This window comes from Phacochoerus africanus, chromosome 11, assembly GCF_016906955.1.
Source record: "Phacochoerus africanus isolate WHEZ1 chromosome 11, ROS_Pafr_v1, whole genome shotgun sequence".
Classification (NCBI taxonomy): domain Eukaryota; kingdom Metazoa; phylum Chordata; class Mammalia; order Artiodactyla; family Suidae; genus Phacochoerus; species Phacochoerus africanus.
In genome coordinates, this window is record NC_062554.1 from 87,071,299 (window position 1) to 87,090,455 (window position 19,157).

General features: G+C 35.8%; 1 protein-coding gene across 17 annotated transcripts in view; it reads left to right on the forward strand.

The window, feature by feature from the left end:
• HDAC9 (histone deacetylase 9) overlaps positions 1 to 19,157 on the forward strand; it is a 959,143-nt gene that overhangs the window by 559,986 nt on the left and 380,000 nt on the right. For 10 of the 17 annotated variants that reach the window (XM_047752014.1, XM_047752015.1, XM_047752023.1 and 7 more), the window contains one exon: positions 18,577 to 18,708. The exons of the other annotated variants lie outside the window; for them this stretch is intronic. In XM_047752014.1, the coding sequence (XP_047607970.1) occupies positions 18,577 to 18,708 (132 nt within the window). The remainder of the gene's footprint in view (positions 1 to 18,576; positions 18,709 to 19,157) is intronic. 17 annotated transcript variants of the gene reach the window in all.

A 19,157-nucleotide genomic window follows, 5' to 3' on the forward strand; every position in this document is an offset into this window, starting at 1 on the left:
CAATTTATGTTATTCATTTGTGATATAGTTATACAAAAATATATATGAAGAACACTTCTCCAGGTTTTAAAATGTTTCTTAAAGATGTATCCGTTATATTTTCCATTACCATCACATATATGTACATGTGAAATAACTTCCCTTTGGATTTATTAGTAGAATAATGTTTGTCTTAAAGAACTAATATGCTTATTGCAACTATACAATTCTTTGTATTTTTCCTTTAGCTCTGACTGTCAGAAACTAAGCTATTCAGTTTGTTCAGTTTAAGTAACTATCCTTAGCCTACGTAGGGATTTTCCTTATGTGTATGTTTGGTTTATTGTTTTGTTTTGTTTGTCTTTTTTTTTTTGTCTTTTTAGGGCCATACCTATGGCGTATGGAGGTTCCTAGGCTAGGGGTCTAATCAGAGCTATAGCTGCCAGCCTACACCAGAGCCACAGCATGTCAGATCTGAGCCACGTCTGTGACCTACACAACAGCTCATGGCAACACCGGATCCTTAACCCACTGAGCAAGGCCAGGGATTGAATCCGCAGTGTCATGGTTCCCAGTCAGATTCGTTTCCACTGCACCATGACGGGAACTCCTGGCTTATTGTAATATAAATTTTACTTTCTTTGTTAAAATGGAACCCACATTAACTATAGAATATTTATACAAATCAATGAAATAGAAACACCTTCTATTTCTGTGTTTGCACCATAACATTCTGTTTTATGTCTTTTAATTTCAACTATGAGTCTCCAGCGTCATTTCAGTGGGTAAATAATAACTTTTACAATTGTACTATAATTTATTTATGGTCCTCTGATGTTAGACATTCAAAGAGTTTCCAATGTCTGCTGTTCAAAATTATTTTGCAGTAAACATTACACAGTTCTTCTTCGGGCAAATTGCTTAATTATCTTTATAGGAAAGATTTCTAGCAGTATATTTTCTGATTCAAACTCTATCCACTTGGTAACAATTGCTTAACTTCACAATCTATAGGGAATGAAACTACAGGGAATGAAAGTGTCTATATCCCTGGACTCTAAGCTGTCCTGGGTGACATTTATTTTTATTGTGATATTAATTTATAGTATTTCTTGAGAGCATCTTAAAATACCTTTGAAAATGGCATAGCATAAATAACTAAATTATAAGACTGTCATTGTAGTTTTAACAGAAACAGAGAAAAAACCCTGAAATAATGGGCATATAAGACATTTCTTGAGTGGACAAATGCTCATATTGAAATATTCCTAAGGATAAATAGTGGAATTCAAAGATTTTATAGTTTGTAAATGTATAAAATTTGTACTTAAAAAACTCCAGAAATATTCTGTTTCTTTTATAGCACAGTATTGTGCTATTTTTAATTCAGATGATACATTAAACAAATTTCTGCCTTTAAGATAACTAGTCTATTTGTGGAAACATAGAATAAATACAAATGGGATACATGTCTGTTATGTATTTGTTGTTTTTAAAAAATCGAAGATTTCTTATGGATATATAACGCTATATGATTAAGAGGGTAACATTTAAAAAAAATTTTAAGTTCTTTAGAGCTTTCTGAGCAGAGAATGAAGGCTAGAGTGTTGTGGGAAGGCTTGGTGGAGAGAATGGATTCACAATACAGCCTCAGCAATGCTTAGATGGAGAGCTGGGGAGAAGCGAAAAGAGCAGAGTGCTGAGGAACACGCTTCTTAAGACGGAGGGCCTATTTTAGACAGCAACAAGAGAAACTTTCCCTACATGGGATAGGCCGTTCCAAATCATCAAAGTCCACTGAAGACCCAGTTTGTAGGAATTCACTTCTTCCTGAAGCCTGGTGGAAGAAGAGGAGCAAAGAAGTCGGTGCAATACATTTTTATGTATGAGATTAACATAGAGCAATCAAGGCTTTAGAGAGATTATATTTTAGTTATTGTGCTCTGATTTGAATAAAAGGAGAAAATGGAAAGCAGAGCAGGACTAACTAGCTTTTGTAAAAATTAATGTTCAAAGAACTTGTAAATGTATGCAAGTTCACACAGCTAGTAAACAACAGAGGTGGAATTCTAATTCCCAAATTTCTGACACCAAAATGTAGGTATTAGCCTAGCACTGTAGATTTCACTAGAGATAGAAAGGGTGATAAAAACAATCTGTAAAGGTGTTGCAGAAGGTAATTCCTTCTGACTTGAGAAGAAAGTTGATGAATTGGTTTTTTATTATACTGATGAAAGGTGTGAATAAAACATTCAAAATGAAATTGAAGATAAACTAATTGAAAATTCAGAATTTTATTGGATCAGTTACATAGCAAACTTAGTAAGGTTTGAGAATTTTTCACCCTTCAAGACAAAGGGTGTGTGGGTGTGTGTGTGGGGGTGTTGTGTGTTGTGTATGAGAGAGAGAGCAAGAGAGGGAGGGAGGGAACGAAGATATGAATATGAATATTTAGAGAATAGAGCAGGGAAAAATCTCAGGGAGAACTGCAGGGTAGGAAAAAAAAAGAAAGGAGGTGGAGAACTGAATGGTGAAGAACTCTGCTTCAGGAGGTAAGAAGAGCAATGAGATTTTGGGGTTTTTTTCAAGGATAGTTACTAGAAGCATCATAATAGCTTTCACTTGTTTAGAAATATGAGAAATATGTAAACCATATAATGCAGAAATTGTACTGGCTTAATCCTAGAGATGAATGACCTGAAAAGATAGGAAAATACTCCATCAGAGAAGAGAATGGAGATACTGTTAATTGAGGAAAGACCATGACTGTTAAGGTCTCTTCTCTCTCTTAAGACAGACAAATCAGGAAGTTTATGGCTACAGTGAACTTTTGAATTTAAAAAAATCTCAGGATGGTAAAGGTTGAAAATTTTTAGGTTGAGTAGAAGGAACTTTTTTGAAACTTGATGGAAATTATATGTATTATAATTGTATATATAGTCCAAAAAGTTGTATATGTTTAATTTATAGTTATAAGGAAATTAAAGATGAGTAGGGGTTGACTAGGTATTTAGAGATTGAGATAGGTGGTCAAAGTGACGTCTTCTTCTGACCCTGAATATAGTCTGCTTTTCTGCTATATCACAGAATGAAGATTGCAAAGGATGAAAAATATTGGGAAGATCAGTTCTTAAATTTTGTTCTCAGTTTCATTAGCAATCTTCTAATTTAATCTGTTGTAAGGAAAGAGATGGTTTGCAAAGCTGCCCCTTTTAATTTTGCTGAATGAGATGGCAGAGGGAGGACTTACTCTTGTAAGACTTACACAAAACTTGTGCTCACACTGAGCATATAGAGCTGGTTGAGAGGCCATGGTTGCTTTCAAGGAGCTAAGAGACTTTGTTTATTTATCCCCTAATGCAAGTATCTTCTAAGTCTTTTGATTAATAGGCTCCTTCTATATATTCTAACACCTAAAATTAATGCCTCTCCTAAAATAAGGAATTAAGAAGAAATACAAATTTAAATAAATTGTTCTAGTTTTTTCCATCCTTCTTTGCTTGTCAAAGTTTGAGTTTATTTCATCATCACCTATATGAATGGGATCAGAATAATGTTTATTGAGCATCTGTTCTATATTAGTTACTGAGCTAGGTTATGATGTTATAGAAATGTGTATCATCTGATTCAGCTCTTTTCTAAATCAATATTCTTAAAGGGCACTAATGATCTACAAATCCCCAAGTCAAAAGATTTTTCTCAAGTTTCCTTTTATCTTGTGGCTTTTGACCCCATTGACCAACTCATCCTCCTTTCAATTTTAACTTTATGTGCTATACTTCCGTTTATCTGCTTTCCCTCTCTATTTTCATGACTACATCCTTTACATTCACAGGCCAAGAAACATTGATTTCTGTGGTTCAATTGTTCTTTCTTTGCATGTTGTTCCATTGTGTTAATTGTCCCATGTTTTAAGTATCATCACCGTCTTACAGGCTTTAAGTCTAGTTCCTATTTATTCAAATCAGTAGCTATCTCTGATGGCAGGACTTAACCCAGCTTTCTTATTCTTACAGTGAACAGACTGATCAGGACCATATTCACATTTTTCCTTTAAGTTCTTTCTTTTGTGATCTAAATCCACATCTCCCTTTCTCAGCCCTTTCCTGAATTCCAGGCTGACCTTTCAAAGTAAACTTTCCAGGTACTTTCACTGATCAGGCTTAACAGTTGGCCCTCCCATCTTCCACATCAAGACTTGCTCTTCCACCTGATTCCTTCAGTTCTGCTCATATCTCTCCCCTACTCATGTAGGTTTGACCATTGGATTCCCCTTTGGCTCCACCATCTCTCTCCTCTTGTCCAATCCATCACCACAATAAGACCTCTTCCACCACCAGCTCTTTCTATTTTTTTAGAGTAGGAATCATCTTTTTTTTCCTGTATATTTTTTCCCTCCCATAATACCTAGTATATAACCTTGCACAGAACAGGTGCTTAGGAAATTTTCAGTAAAAGGAGTGTCTCATTCTCTTTCTTGTATAATTGCTATTAGTCCTCATTCAGAAATGTTGAATTCTGGGAGTTCCTATCATGGCTCAGCGGGTTACCAACCCGACTAGTATTCATGAGGATGCAAGTTTGATCCCTGGCCTCACTCAGAGGGTTAAGAATCCAGCGTTACTGTGGCTGTGATGTAGGCCAGCAGCTGCAACTTCGATTCGACTCCTAGCCTGGGAACTTCCATATGCCATGGATGCAGCCCTAAAAAAAAAGCAAAAAAAGAAATGTTGAGTCCTAATTAAAGCCAATAAAATGAGAATCAGAACAAATTTCTTTTTCCCACCCCCTCGCTCAAGTACAACTCTTAAACCACCCGAATTCGAATCAACTGGTTAGAAAAACAGTGCTGTTCTTTGAGCTCCTATAGGACATAAATTCAGTGAAAATCTGCTCAAACCACAACTCTAATTAAAGGTTTTAGCTGCCAAATAATATGTTCTGGTTAAAGCCAAGTTAGTATTAAGGAGTGTCTCATGAATAACAGCACAAGCTTTATACTTTTCTGTTGATTTTCTCATGGGAAACTCATGTAAAGGAGAGTGATACCTCCCTGTTGACTTTAACTTTTCAAAATGCAAAGCATGCTGAAATTGTATGTAATTCTCTTCTAAAGAAAAGGAAATAGCATTTCAATGGTTTTCCTCAGTGTCTTATTGAGTTATGGTAGGGCACAATTATGTCTGTTAAATTGATTTACCAGATGGAAGGTTGCATTTTATATTTAGCTGATTAATTTGTAGGAGACTGGAATTGTATCTCATACCATAAAGATCATACACAAAGGGAAAAATATTTTCATTAACTACATTTTAAAAGCAGCTAATGAGAGGTTTAAACTGCCTCCCTCCACCCCTTTTTACTTACATTGCACTAAAAGGGGAAATTGTTCTTAGAAATGGGCCTTATCATATAGTTGTTATTTGGCTTAATAACTTAGTATCACAAGTCGAATCTGGAAAAAAAAAAAGTAAAATGTTCCCACTTGAGTGAGTTTTGGAAATTACTTGCTTATTGAGGCTATTTAGAATGTACAAGTAGTCAGCACTTTGGGATTAAAATACATGCTCCTTAACTTATATCCTTGTGGAACATTAACTGAAAAATTTTAAAAGAAAAAAAGCTATATTTTTGTCTTTTTTCCCCCTTCTTGGATCTTTTTACAAATAATCAAATGTATTAATAATGTGTCCTACTCACATGGATGCTAAAGTGGTAAATGTTAATTTTAAGGAAATTATTGCCTTGATATTTTTACCAGGTGATGGGCATGTTATTATTAGTAATTTGCTTTAATATCCTACTTCCTTATCTAAAATCAATACAAAAAAATAGCACATTGAAACCTTGATCTAGTCAGAGCCAGTATTTCAGAATATTCAGGCTTCTCAAACATTGGCAACTTTGGAATTCATTAGACTGTTGTATTGGCTTCTTATGGTTCCTGTAATAAATTAGCACAAACTTAGTTACTAAAAACAACACATATTTATTATCTTATTATACAGAAGGTTACAAATCCAAAATGAGTCTCACCTGGTTAAAACGGAGGTGGCAACAGGGCTATGTTCCTTTCTGGAGACACGAAGAGCAATTCTGTCTCCTTGGTTTTTCTTGGGGGGTCCGCTCACACTCTCTGGCTTGTGGCCCCCTTCCCTCTTCAAAGCCAGCAATTACAAGTTGTGACTAATTGGGTCTTTCTTGCACAGCATCACTCTGATACTCCTCTCCCTCTTTCTTCCATATTTTTAAAGGACACTTGGGATTATATTGAGCCTACCTATATAATCCTGGCTATTCTCTTTATTTCAAAATCTGCTGATTAGCAACCTCAAGTCCATTTGCAGCTTTAATTTTCTTTTTACCGTATAAAGTGATAGTCACAAGTCCTGGGGCATAGGACATAGACGTCTTTGCCCTAGAAGCATTATTTGACCACCTCAACTTCTTAAGTTTTTATAGGATGGTGTTTTCTACAGGTTGCTTTGACTGAATACTACTTTACCATTTTATTTGAAGTTTGTGGTTTATTTATCCAGACAATCATCCAGAGAAAGTTGGCTAAATAGAAGGTGTTCAGCTGAACATCTGTCTAGAAAAAGGTGACCTTAAAAAATCCAAAGGCAAAATATTACCTTTTATATCATTCTCAAGTATGATAAAGACAATTTATGATAAATATAATAAAACTATGAATTCCACTGAGGCAGAAGTGAATTACCAGAAACATTCCCAAGCCATGAAGTTTACAAAATCAAAACATGCAAGGAAAATAATAACAAGACCTGCACAAAAGACTTGGAAAATTTTTTGGAAGAGTTGGAAGCAAGGTGGCATTTGTGCTGGGTGGAGGACAAAAACAGCCTCTGTGTGTATATGTCTGAATTAAAACTAAAATTCTCTGCTTAGCTGAGAAGTTTCTTAAGGATAATATCTATAGCTTGTTAGGTATTGTATCCTCAGCATCTTCAGAGAGCACTGAATAAACTTCTCTTATATGAATAAATAAATACAAAGAATAAGATAGGCGCTAGTATGCATCTCTTTAGGTATTTTAAAATATAGATTCTTCAAGAAAATTTTTAAAGATTTAATTTGCAGTAATTTGTAGTAAAGAGATTGAGTGACTGCTTTTGGATGGCTATAACTAACTAGACAAGTCAGAAGAAAAAGGAAACAAATGAAATACAAAGCTAGAGAATGATTTTATAATTTTATGCGAATGAATTGAAATTTTTCAGATAAACATCAGAGACAAAAAATTATAAGTCATATATTTGGAAAAAGTGAGTTTTAGGACATTTAAAATTAGACAGTGATTTACTCTATTTACCATTTATCGTTCTCATCAATACTCCTGAACAAATGGATACTGTTGTCCACATTCATGGGCAAGAAAATTGAAGCTCAGAGGCACTGAATGATACTTGACCCAAATCACACAGTTAGTGGCATAGTCAAGAGTGGAAAACAACTCTAAGCTCTTAAGAATATAATCGGTTAAGTTCATGCTGAGAGCACAACAATGTGCAATAAAGATGGATTTATAGTGATACCGAGGGAGTTATCAGGAGATAGGTATTAGTTTTCTAGACCATACTGTCCTGACTATTATGTTGTTTTCTGGGGAAAATCTCATATTGTTCCAGCATGTGGCCCAATCAAATATGGGACTGCCCAGTGCAGACGTCACCCAGGAAGTTGGTCCTCAGCCTGTCATGAAATAAGGTCACACCTATTTTGATAAACGTACTTCTTATGAAGTATGAGGATAGAAAATATGTTAAAAGTTTCCTGTCCACAAATAAAACTGCTTTTCATGCAATTTTTATTCAAAGGAGTAGATAAAAGATGCATCTAGTAGAGGAGGTAAACAAAATTATAAAGTATGTAGTATAACTTTTTTTCATGCATAGACAGAAATTAGTTAATTCCTGAAAGATTAATGACATAAGTAATTTTGATTTTTTTATTATAGTTAATTTACAATGTTCTGTCAGTTTCTGCTGTATAGCAAAATGACCCAGTTATATATATAGATAGATAGATACATTCTTTTCCTCACATTATTCTCCATCATGTTCCATAACAACTGATTAGGTGTAGTTCCCTGTGGCTATACAGCAGCAATTCCACTCCTGGGCATATATACAGACAAAACTTTCTTTGAAAAAAATACATGGACCCCTGTGTTCATTGCAGCCCTATTTGCAGTAGCGAAGGCAAGGAAACAACCAAATGTCCTTTGACAGATGAATGAATGAAGAAGATGTGGTATATACATATGCTATAGAATACTACTCAGCCATAAAAAAGAACAAAATAATGCCAATTGCAGCAACATGGATGCAACTAGAGACTCTCATACTAAGTGAAGTAAGTCAGAAAGAGAAAGAAAAGTACAATATGATTATCACTTGTATGTGGAATCTATTCATGGCATAGATGAACCTATCTACAGAAAAGCAACAAAATAATGTACATTGAATTTTATTTTTAAGTATGAAATTTTAGAACTCATGAGGACTTTTAGGAATGAAATATAAATATAGACTCCCTCCAAAGTAATACATTTTTTAAGTTGTAAAATACTAGTTCAGAAATAAGACTTTATTATAAACCCTCAGGCTCTAGGTTTAAAAACATTATTTTAGAAAGTATATTGAAGAATACTGAGACACACTCCTAATATAGTTTGTTTTATTGAACTGATAATTCAAAATTTTGTTATATTTTCAAAATACAGAATTTCAAAATTTATTTTTGAATAGGTAAATAAAATATTTTATATTTGAAAAAAATTACAGCATATGAGCAAGTTAACATATGAAGATGTTCTAGACCATATCGAATGTGGGTTTCCTTGACTCCAAAAATTGGTATTTTTTGATGCTTGCCAGAAAAATGAAATTCCTTCTGCATTCCTCATCTGATCTATAAGACCTCTTGCCATAAAGTTCAGTGTGAAGAAATTCTTAGAAATTAGAGAAGTTGAAGTTGAGGTAGTTTCCTTTTCAACAACATTTGAAACCTGACCTTTTACTGTAAGATTCCCTCCATTCTTGGATATATGCGGGCATTCATTTTTTTTTTTTCATTCAATAGCTGTTTATTTAGACCCACCATGAGTCTATGTAGTTGTTGTGTACTGAGAATAAACACAACATTAAATGTTGCATTTACTGTTGCAAGTTCTATGTGTGGTAATTTCAGTGAAACAGTGAGGGTTTGAGCCACATTGCAATGGTTTGAATTTAGGAAGTAGTGGTGTCCAGTGTAAGATTACTAAAAAAAAGAAGAAACAAACAAAACTTGGCTGCAAATTAAAGTATAAATGCAGAGGGTAACTAACAATATCTGTCTCTCATGGGAGTTCCTTTTGTGGTGCAGCGGAAACAAATCTGACTAGGAACCTCGAGGTTGCAGGTTCAATCCCTGGCTTGGCTCAGTGGGTTAAGGATCTGGCATTGCCGTGAGCTGTGGTATAAGTCACAGATATGGCTCAGATCTGACGTTGCTGTGGCTGTGGTGTAGGCTGGCAGCTGTAGCTCTGATTAGACCCCTTAGCCTAGGAACCTCCACATGCTGTGGGTGCAGCCCTAAAAAGACAAAAGACAAAAAATTAAAAAAAATAATATCTATCTCTCAGAAGGGCTTATTTTATTTTAATGGGAAAGATCTGAGTCTTTCCACATGCTGAGAAGAAAGCCAGAAAATAGAGGAAATTCGAAGATACAGATTGAATAGTCTCTTTATGCATAATTAAGCAAAATTTTGCTGGACATTTATTTTTGAAACCTTGTCTTCCATTTAGTATCCATTCCCCCCTGCCAGCATATTTAATGTCTATCCCTTGAACTTGCCTGCATCTTCCCCTGGACAGGATTGTTTCCTCTGCATAGACTGTACTCCCCTTCCACCTCTGCCTGTCAGAATCTTTCTCAGCCTCCAGGATTTCCCCTCAAGGCAAATGAATCTCTGCCTCACTGACCCAATACTGCTTAGGCTTATCATATGGCATTGATCACATGGTCTGTCATTCATTCTTGCTAGACCATGAATGCCTAGGAGAAAAAGGCTCTCTAATCTATCTCTGAGACGCTTGCTTGGACACTTAACACATTCCTTTCCCATTTATTGATTCATTCATTCAATAAATAACTAATGGGTTTAATCTATGCAGTAGATGCTGTGTAAGTGTTGAGCAAATAGTAGAAACTCAGCTAGGTGTGATCCCAGTCCTCGTGCAACTTGCAGCCTTGGTTCAGTATTGTTATTCAGTGGTCCTCAACTAAATTAAACAAGGGAACCACCTGAATAGAAAGTTTGAATTTTAACTATAATAAATAATGAAATATTACATTATTTTTACTAGTTTCAATCAAGCATCATATTGATTGAAGTACCTTATCTGTAAGGAATGGTTGTTTGTACTTTAAATACCACAAACTTTTTTTTAAAAACTTATTTCTTCCTCTGTCCTAGTATTATAAACAGACCCAAAACACCCAGCATGGAGTAGCAATTTGTGTATTCTTTCACTCAGTGGACGTTTCTGAATGCTGACTAAGCCAGCTGACCACCAGGCACCATGGAGAAACACTGTGAGGAAAAGGAAGCAGGACTCAGCACAGAGTGCTGCCTTTGGGTTGAGAAAACTCAATGCCTTGTCATGGGCATTTGAGCTTCAGAGGTACCTGCTCTGGTGTGGGAGATGAAGCATCCTTAGATGCCTGCCTAGAGCTAACAACCCTTCCATTCTAGATCAGGCTCATATTACCCAGGACTTGATACTGTTTTCCCAGACTGCTCTGAGCTGCTTCCTAGGACCTTGTAACACTCTTTGCCCTGCATACCCACTGATTTCTTTTCCTCATCATAAGAAGTTATCATTGTTTTCATTTGTGAGGAACCTAAGAATTATATCCTTATTTACATTGATGGAAGGAAATACTCTCAAATTCACATGTAGGTTCACAATGATGTGTGCTCCTGTGCTGTGTTTGAAAGCAGAACTTTGTAGCTCACCTAAATGCCCAAAGTTATCAAATGCTTAAATAAAATATTGCATATTCACATGTAAATGTGGCTAAATAATGTATGGTATAGCCTCATAATGTATTTTTAAAAGGATATATAATTGTTTGGGAAAGATTCATGGTAGATTTTTAAAGGTAATCATTTTAAAGAATATGTAATTACTGGGAAAAGACTCACGGTACATTATTAAGTGAAGAAACAAAACACAATCATAAATATAATGTGATCAGCATTTTCAAATACTTAATACAAATCCTTTTTTTTTTTTTTTTTGCTTTTTAGGGCTGCACCCATGGCACATGGAGATTCCCAGGCTAGGGGTCGAATCAGAGCTGTAGCCTCTGGCCATAGCAACGCAAACTCCTCAAATACTTCTATAAACACAACACAAAGAAACATTTTCGCAAGATATACTCAATTTGTCTCATTTCTAAAAATTTCAAACATGTATAATTCACATAATCAGAAGAAAGCAATAAATGTTATTATAAAAAAGACACTTTTCAGAAGACTACACTGTAAATTGAGTAACATTTACCATTGTGTTTTTTGAAAAATAATAAGCCTCTTTGAACAAATAGACATGCTGACTACATTCTCAGGAGATGGAAGGATGTCTACAGTAATATTTCTGTATTTTAAAAAATTATAATTTTTCCATAAAATTGCATTTGTGTATTACCATAAATATAGCTAGCTATTAGAAGCTAAAATTTCCCAATAACTGATTTTTTTAAAACTTTTTTTTGGAGTTCCCATCATAGCTCAGTGGAAACAAATCCGACTAGGAAACATGAGTTTGCGAGTTCGATCCCTGGCCTCGCTCAGTGGGTTGGGGATCTGGCATTGCCGTGGGCTGTGGTGTAGGTCACAAATGCAGCTCGGATCTGGTGTTGCTGTGGGTGTGGCTTAGGCCAGCAGCAACAGCTCTGATTGGACCCCTGGCCTGGGAACCTCCGTATTCCACGGATGCAGCCCTAAAAAGAAAAAAAGGCAAAAAATAATTTTTTAAACTTTTATACATGAATTACATTTCATTAAGTGGTCATAATTAGAAGAGTTAAACTAGAAATTTTGCTCCTTGCTATCAAAATGTATAAAATCTGACTTATAACATTAAAGGTTCATATTATCCAAGCCCCCCAAAAGCATAAGTTGTGTTAGATTGAATTTACTTTATTATTCTGAATGCTAATTTTGAAATACCTAGCCTTCGTCTAATAATGAAATTTTAAGATTAAGAGTAACCTATATCTTTAGATCAACTAGATTAGAAAATTTACATGTGTTCTCAGAGTGTCTTTTCATAGTTGTGATGACCATTTGGTTGAACAGTTCTCACATGACAGGGAATACTATGATGCTAGCATAAAAGAGAAAAGTGACTTGGACAGGAACTATTCCAGGAAACCTAATTAATCTTCTGAAAGGACATAGAAAATAGCGTGGGTGGTAGATTACGTGTGCTTAGTTCCAAGTGACAGGGTGTTAGAATATCACAGCTCCACGGTGAGCGCCCACCCTCCTGGGCATGGGAAATAGCAGGAGAAATCCAGAAGAGAGAGAGGCCATGTGGACCATCTGACAGATATCTAGTACAGCAGAGAAAAGACAGGGCCAGGGAAGGGATCTGAGGCTTTGATAGAGGCCAGCCCCTCACCTATGATTGTAGTGCTTAAATATGAGCTGCAGGTGCAGTTGTTGAATATGCCAAATATTCATTCATATGAAGACAACTTTCTTAATCTAGTACTTAATCTTGATAGATCATTAATAATCTCGAAAAACCATATTATCAACCATTGCTCAATGGAAACATCTTTCTTTTCTCCTTGTGATCATTTCCAATGGGAATGAAGAACTTTATATCACAATACATGGTTATTGAATTTTTGTCTAAATTACTGGTGCAAAGGATATTCATAAGTTAATTGTAAAAGTGAACTGAAACACAATAAGCAAAGTAAGTAATCATTCTTTGTAAATGGAGATGTATTTAAGACCTAAAGTAAATAGAGTTGAAATTATAAACAGGCAAGTAAAAAAAGTGAGGAAAATAGGGAAAGTCAACTGTTGACCAAGAAGTATTTTAAATATACTTATTTAGAGATCAGAAAAGGACTGTTGTCATTTTTGTTGTTGTTACAGGTAATATTGCCCTTGGCAAAAGGAGTAAACCACTTGCAGCCTTCTGTTCCTCTACTTAGCTTTGTATTTTGTTTTATTTTAATATAAGTTCCTTCCTTTTATATGTGGATAAAATTAAAGTCATTTATTCAACATCTATCTATTGAACAACTTTTTTTGTCATGGCCAGCTGGTTGAGCTAGGAACTTCATTCTACCCCTTTAATCTTCCACCATGACGTATTTCTCTCTCTATCTCTATTTTCTATGACAGATGACAAAATGATGTATGGAGACGATAAAACCCAGGATTTCCGGGTGTTAGTACATGAAAAAGTTAGCATTGAAATATGAATCTGGTCTATTTGTGTTAAAGACATATTTGCTTCTATGAAAGATAGTTTTTGTGTCTATATGTGTGTCTTTGTGCAAAAATGACACCCCAACACACAATCTACACACCAATCTCTTCGTGAAACAACAAGGCTGGTCCCTGTCGCCTAGTGTGCCTTGGAATCCTAGTTTCTTAACCTGTATTTGCTTCTGCTACCTAACTTTACTATTTCTTTCCCTTTGTTTATTTTCATATCCTCTGACACCCAAGTTCATTCTGCACCATGGAGATTAGTACAAGAGGAAAGTTTTCATGTACATTTATCTTGTAAGGCATTCTCCACGTTTTCTGTTTCCTTTGTTCACTTTTTTTTTTGAGTGAAAAGAGAAATAGGTTTAATTTTGTCCTTTTTACTATTGTTATCATTTAAATAATGATATTTAGTTTTTCATGCAACGTTTTCATCTCAGCAGACAAATGCATTCAGTTGGGCACACACACTAAAAGCTTGCCTTCTGTTTTTGTGATTAATTGAGATGTAGAGAGTGATGGGTGCGGGGTGAAAAATAGAAAGGCAATTAGTGCAACTAGGCATGAAATACATTCAAATACAAGCAGAATGTCTCCCCAGTTAGTGATCTCTTTCTGGGCTCTTGAGGGTTTTCATCCCATTAGTAAATCACTGGAATGGAAACCTTCAGCCTTTGGGGAGACCAGAGCATTAAAAATGAAATTAACTCTTAACTGCAACCAAGCCAGCACAATAGGTCATTAATTCTACTGCTTGCATATGTATCATGCTGAGCTTTGGTGTGTGGCCTTCTGAAATGGTAGGAGTGAGTTTATAAAGCATTGCAAGAACTAAATGATGGTTATCTATCATTCCAACCTTCTCTTTCACCACTAAGATACTAGTATCTCTGGTGAGTCAAAATCACAATTGAAATACAGGTAAAAGTTTTTGCTAAATACCAATAAATTTGGACCATTTTTACTTAAAAAAGTTATATATTGTATATTTTGAGGGAATAAATTTATATTGTTCTTTATAGAATATTGGTGATTCCTGGTTTTTACAAATGTCCTCAATTGATAAAGACACCACAGTGCCTCAAATATTATTATTAGAATAAGTTTTCTGCTTATCTTCATAACCAATAGCAGTTTACTAACTTTGCTTTGAATATTTTAAAATAAATTTCTCAGTAGACAATGTATTGAAATATTTACTATTTTAAGCTACCTATAGCACTCCCTGATTTCTGACATTCTTTCTTTTCTCCCCACACTCTCCTACATCCTCTTTGAGAATCTCCAACAGATATTATTATCTCCTTTGATCATCCCAGCATAGTACAGTTATTAACAACTTCCATTTGCTGATTTCTTACCCCATGGTTTTTCACACTTGGCAGTATTGACATTTGGGTCCAGAGAATTCTTTGTTGTGGGGACTCTCCTGTGCATTGTACGATAGGTAGCAGCATCCCTGTCCTTTACCCGCTAGATTCCAGTAGGAACTCCCCATAGATAATCAGAATATCTCCAGACATTGCCCAGTATCTCTGGTGTCAAAATCTTTCCTGGTTGAGAACCACTGGTTTATCTTCTGCTGGACATCAGTTCATTTGATTTGACAGTAATTTTGAAAGATATGTAGAACTGTGTTAATCAGACTCTTGGTGGGGAAACAGAGCTACGCAATGTGGTCATAGAGTTCTATGAAGGGGCTACCTCCAGCTGTTTAGGGATGTTGAGGTACCTAGAAAATAGCAACAGCAAGAAGCCATTCCCACCCCTACAACTGAGGAAGTGAAAGGAGGAAATAATGTTCCTGGAGTCCTGGGAAGGCTGAAGCCGTGGAGCAGCAGAGACTTCCAGAGGGAGATGAAATCAGGGGGAGCTGAAGCTGTACCTGGTGATGCAGGCCTGTAGCAGAGACAGCATAGGATACCTTATCTCCAATTCCTTAATTCTTTGATCACTAGCCAGTCCTACCTGTAGGTTGAGCCCAAATAAAATCCATCCAGCCAAAGACTGCAGGGATTCCACCCCAGGATTCAGTCCTATGTACTATGAACTCAGAGAGAGAAGGAAAATAGAATCCTTGGGGTATATGGCAGGGAGGGGGAACTATCTCCATTTTTACATGAGAAACTGAGATCGAAAGATGTAGAGTAATTCATCCAAATCCAAATAACCTAATGCATGAAGCGGACATGTTTATTTCACTCCATGCACTGCACAGGTACCATCATAGCTGATTTGCATGAATGAGCTGACTGATATAGCAGCTATAGAAGTAAGACCAGAACCCAGTTCTCATACCTATTCTGACATTCACTTATTTAATGTTGACCATTGAAAAAAAATTAGGACCTGAAAATCTAGCCCATTCTCAAATAGACACACAGGAATGAAAACTATCTGCTGACTTGTAAAATCTTGTGGAATTCTACATTTCATGTAGAATGTTTAAAGGGCATACACTGCTTTTCCAAGCTGATGGCACATTTTTCATCTTGATTACAGAAACTCGGCCCCAGCTGGTGCAATGTGTTAGGAAAAGAAGGACTGGATGGAGAATTAGGAGATCTGGGGCCAGTCCCAGCTCTGCCATTCCTAGCTATGGAACCCCCTGGCAGTAGCAGCAATAATAATTCCACACACCTTTTCTTCCTTTTTGCATTCACCTGGATCCTCAGGGTTATTCTCAGGTGGCTTATCCAGTGGCCATAATTCTGTGAAATAAGGGATTAGACTCTCATATTTCACAAATGAAGAGTCAGGCTCAGAAAGTACTAAAATCTCACTGAGAATCTAGGGGCCCAACTCCACACATTCCCACTGAAAACCCAGTGCCTTCCCTATTCCACCTTTGACGTGCTGAATCAGTTGACCCTCTGAAGAACCAGTCTGTAGCTTTGAATCCATTAGGTTTCAGTATAAAGTTATATATAGATGAAAGTCTGAGGATCTGATTTTATTCTGGGCTTATGAGTAGGGTGACAGTGGATACCAGTATAGCTAACCCATAAAGATTCCTCTTTTTTTCCTTTCTAGGTTTTAGGTAGAATATATTTATTAATCTACAGCTTTTCTGATACAAAATTAGTGTTTAAAAGACATTTTAAAATAAATATGTGTGGGGGGGGTGGAATTAAGTAAATTGATATAGTTCCATTTTCTCCTTTTAATCATGGGTAAGTTGGATGCTAGTAATTCAGATGCAGCCTTCTCTACTAAGAGAAAGTGGGTTGACACCCCTGGGAGGATCTGGCAAGAACCTTAATCCTTCTCCCAAACTGTTTCCCTTCTTTGTCAAGGTGGGAGGCCCAGGAAATGAGACATTTCAGTTCTCTAGGCCCTGAGCTTCTTGTACTCAGTTCTCATCTCTTCCCACACTTCCTCCTCATTTTCTACTTTTATGATATTTTCAGGCCCCCATTTTTTAACATTTCCAGTATATTAGGGCATAAAATCATCTGTACAATGTACCAATAATTAACTTGTTTTATTTCACCTAGCCAGTTCCAACAAAAATCTAGGTTTCTCAGTCCAAGATAGAGCTAAAGGAAAGGGAAAAAGAAAAGAACAAAGTGGAAAATAAAATATGAGTGTTTGAAGTCAAAACAAGTTCCCTTGTGGCTCAGCAGGTTAAGGACCTGACATCACAGCTGTGGATCTGGTTATAGCTTTGGCACAGATTTGATCCTGCACATGGCAATTTAACATATGCTGCAGGCGCAGCCAAAAAAAATTTTTTTAAATAAAAATAATATAAATAATAATATATTGTAAGTTCTACTATTGATACCCTCTGTAGTCTGGCAGAATTGTAAAATTCCTTCAAAGAAAGTATTTAACCTGATTCAAAGTTCCAGCTACTTTATAGCATTGTGTCTGATGTAAGGGATTAGGAAAGCTTTGGAAAAGCAGTTTGTTTCATCATTGTTGTGGTGTTCATACATAAAGAAAGGTGGAACAGCAATATTTTCAATATTTAGGCAATTAGAGTTGAGCTGGGTTATCTGGGTGCAGATCCTGACTTCATCCCTTTTTTACCTTCGTGACCTTGGGCAAGTTACTTACCATCTCTGTGCTTTGGTTTTCTCATTGATATAAGGAAGGTGTAAATAGATCCTACCCCATATGGAGTTTTTATGGTCAAAGAAGTTGACAGAGCACTAAGAACAGTAGTGGAACATGATAATTACTGTATAAATGTTGTTGTCATCAGAAATACTCTTTCCCTACTCATCATCATCCTCATTACCACCTTTGTCATCACCATTGATTACTGCTACAGACTTAATCCAGTGTTTCTATTCTTCTCAAGTATAAGCACCTAATAAATGATGACTAATTATAGAGCCTCACTATTTGGGATTGTTTAACTGAAAAAATAATGGCATATATATGAATAATGTGCATTTGTATTTTGGAACATATAACTAACTCACAACTCTAGTTAGGACTTGGCCATACTAATTTTCTAATTGATTGTATACTCAGTGTATAAAAAGGTTTATTCATAGTGATTCTACTTGGTGTTGTGTTATTATACTAAGTATGTTTTCCCAGGATTTCAGGTTAGAAACTACTGACAATGAAACATTTCAGGAGTCAGAATTAGACATAAATTGTATGCTGCAGAGGTGTCTTCTTATTACCAGAAGTCAGGCTAGAGTCTCTAAAATCACATTAGGGCACTGTTTTTGTGGTTATTGAGTTTCACCCTTGAGAGAATTAAAAGGAATGACAATGAAGTATAATAAATCTTACTGTGACCCAAACATACTCAGTTATTTGGCTTCCCATTAACAATCCCAATTCTGCTAGATAAAATAAATAGAAAACATATTTTTATTCCATTTTCACTTTACATTTAGAGAAGTAGAACATTTCACACATTTCATAAAAATAATTATGACATTTGTCTGTTTAATTAATTTGTAGTCCATGCCTTATTTACATGCTTGGGGTTTTAATTTGAGATGAGAAGGGACCAAGAAAAGGTGAGCCGTTTTTCATACACAGGAGCAATTGGCTCTCCATTTTTTAATTTTTATCTATTTTCTTTGTCTCAATCCCCAGCCTCTGAGCCCAACTTGAAGGTGCGGTCCAGGTTAAAACAGAAAGTGGCAGAGAGGAGAAGCAGCCCCTTACTCAGGCGGAAGGATGGAAATGTTGTCACTTCATTCAAGAAGCGAATGTTTGAGGTGACAGGTAATTGAGGACTGGGCAGATATACACTAAAAATGCTACTAGTAGCAATGAAAAAAATTAGGCTAGAGTAAATATTACCTGTTGTATATTAAAAGTTATTTTGAGGAGAAACATTTCTTGAAAGGAAATTATATTGAAAACTCACAAGTAGTTCAGTACAACTTGCCATGCATTCACCAACTATTAAACAGGAAATGAATGAAAAACAAAACTGCGTGTCAATCTAGGCATAAACTAGGAAACACCAAGGCTCGCCTTAATCTTTTCAGAAACAGGCAGTCCATTTTGGGAATGCCAGCCAGGAGGATACAGTTTTTAATGAAATTTGATCAGAAATGAACAGAGGGAGGTCCAAGAAGAACACTTCCCCCATACTCCGACATAAATGTACAAAATACATCTGGGAAAATTAAACTTCGTGGAACAGCAAAACCTTGACTTTTCAACAA